This window comes from Capra hircus, chromosome 7 (assembly GCF_001704415.2).
Source record: "Capra hircus breed San Clemente chromosome 7, ASM170441v1, whole genome shotgun sequence".
Lineage (NCBI taxonomy): Eukaryota > Metazoa > Chordata > Mammalia > Artiodactyla > Bovidae > Capra > Capra hircus.
The window spans coordinates 69523601-69526091 of NC_030814.1; the positions used below are offsets into that span (position 1 = coordinate 69523601).

The 2491-nt window shown below is 36.8% G+C and overlaps 1 protein-coding gene across 1 annotated transcript; it reads right to left on the reverse strand.

Annotated features, from left to right (window-relative positions):
• On the reverse strand, positions 435–1373 carry LOC102188399 (olfactory receptor 5V1-like). The gene has a single exon (XM_005682836.2). It carries the CDS (start codon positions 1371–1373, stop codon positions 435–437), a length of 939 nt encoding a protein of 312 aa, XP_005682893.1.

Sequence of the window (2491 nt, forward strand, 5' to 3'; positions counted from 1 at the left end):
AATTTTAGAAGATGAACTTAAAGATCCTGTGAATAAAGGAAGAGATATCCATATATAGAGAAGCATGGTGGTGGTGGGTTAAGTTGCTAGGTCGAGTCTGACGTTTGGGACCCCATGGACTCTATCCCATCAGGCTCCTCCGTCCATGGGATTTCCCAAGCAAGAATATTGGAGCGGATTGCCATTTCCTTCTGCAGAGGATCTTCCCTACCCAGGGATCAAACCCAGGTCTCTGGCATTGCAGGCGGATTCTTTACCAACTGAGCCACCAAAGAAGCCCCATAGAGAAGTATAATTAAGATTATATGCATTTGCACTTGTGTGAAATTTTCTAAGTGTATGTAAGTATGCATTTCATGTGTAACAATTAAAAATTATTCTATGTATTCATTCTAAAATAAACACTGAATCATTCCCTTTTAACATTAGACTTGCTATAAACATGCTTTCTGATATAAGAGCCTTCTGATTGCTCCTTTCACCTCTGTGTTTCTCATGCTATAGATCATGGGGTTTAACATTGGTGTAATAATTCCATATAACATGGAGATGAGTCTATCTCTTGCTGGGGAGTGTTGACTGGAAAAGGGACGTACATAGGTAAATATTGTCGTGCCACCGAATAAACAGACCACCAGAAGGTGGGAAGCACATGTGGAAAAGGCTTTACGCTTCCCTTCTGCTGACTGGATCTTTAGGATGGTAGATATGATATAGAAATAAGAGATAAAGATGACCAGGAAGGCACTGCTCCCCAGGATACCTGCTTCCACCAAAATAAGCATTTCTGCCACATAAGTGGATGAGCATGAGAGAGCGACCACTGGTGGGATGTCACAGTAGTACTGGTTAACTTGGTTGGACTTGCAGAAAGAAAGGTGGAATGTGGACACTGTATGAAGGAGGGAATTGAGAAACCCAGCTACCCAAGTCCCAGCAGTCAGCTGAACACAGCGAACCTTGGTAATCATGAGGGTATAACGAAGAGGGAAACAGATGGCCACATACCTGTCATAAGCCATGACAGAGAGAAGGAAGACTTCAGTTCCCACAAGGGCCACCAGAAAATAAAGCTGCAAAGCACACCCAATGTAGGAAATGCTGTGCTTCTCAGTCAAGAGGTTCTCCAGCATCTTGGGAACAGTAACTGATGGGCAGAAGATGTCTAAAAGGGACAGATTTGCCAAAAAGTAATACATGGGTGTGTGCAGTTTTTTCTCAGTTCCAATGGCCAAGAGAATAACTCCATTTCCCACCAAGGTGACCTGATAGATGATGGTAAAGACCACGAAAAGAGGGTAGCGCACCTCGGGGAGATCAGAAAGCCCTATAAGAATAAACTGAGTCACTGTGGTTTGATTGCAGATGCCCATCTCTTCAATTCACATCAATCTTTCTGGCAGTAATGTAACAAACAAAAATGAATTAGAGCAAAAAGCCAAAGAGGCAAACAGTGAGAAATTCTTGCAGAACAGACGGTGTTTGGTTGATCATGAATTATGTAAAATAATATTTTATTAGAGATTTTCATTATTATAACTACTGTTAAATACATCTCCTGTGTTCATAATTCTTGAAAGATTTATCCTCAGTGGATCCTTGTCAAGAGGAATCCCTCTGAGAAAGTAAGAATACATTTAAAAATTTGCCTTCAGTAATACCATTGTAGATTCTTCAAGAATGCTTGGGATTTCACAATTCAGTGACACTAACGTTCTGTTTCTCACATCTGCTTGGACATTTACTTTATTTTGCCTTGTATTATCTCAATGTGTATTATTTTATACACTATCTCAATACAAGCTGTTTGAAGGTAGAAGCTATATATTATTCCTTGGTACTTAAAATTTAATATCTGTTACCAACCTCAAATATAGCATATAAAAATGTTTATCTAAATGATTGGTGAAAAAGGAATAAATATGTTATTTGTATAAGAATTTTTATCTAAATGATCCTTAAATAAAAGAATGAGTGAGGTTTTACCTGCTCTGACAAAATGTTTCTATTAGTAAGAAATAAATATGGAAAAAACTTTTGTAACTTCAAAGTCGTAGTTGTTTAAATATCCGCAACCATGTATTTTCCAGAAAGAGTATACCCTATTATGATTAAGTTAGCCTATAAAATATAAATATGACTAGGTTGATAGTGTTTGAATGTCATCCAAAAAAGAAACAAATGTATTCATTAATATTCAATTTCTTTTCCTTTTAAAGTTTAAATATTTGACCTGTGTCTGAGTATTTAAAGAATTATGAAGTTGCAAAAGTTAAATATGCTTAAACATACCATTAATACTGAGTCTCCTGCATTGCAGGCAGATTCTTTACCATCTGAGCCATAGGGAAGCCCATTGGTGATACCAACTCTTATTTAATTTTCTAATTTCATTTTGATGTATCCTGATAGTCCACATAATCATCTAATTTATAATATTTACAAAAATTATTTTAATTGAAAATCTACAATATCTCTGTGGATTTTGTCA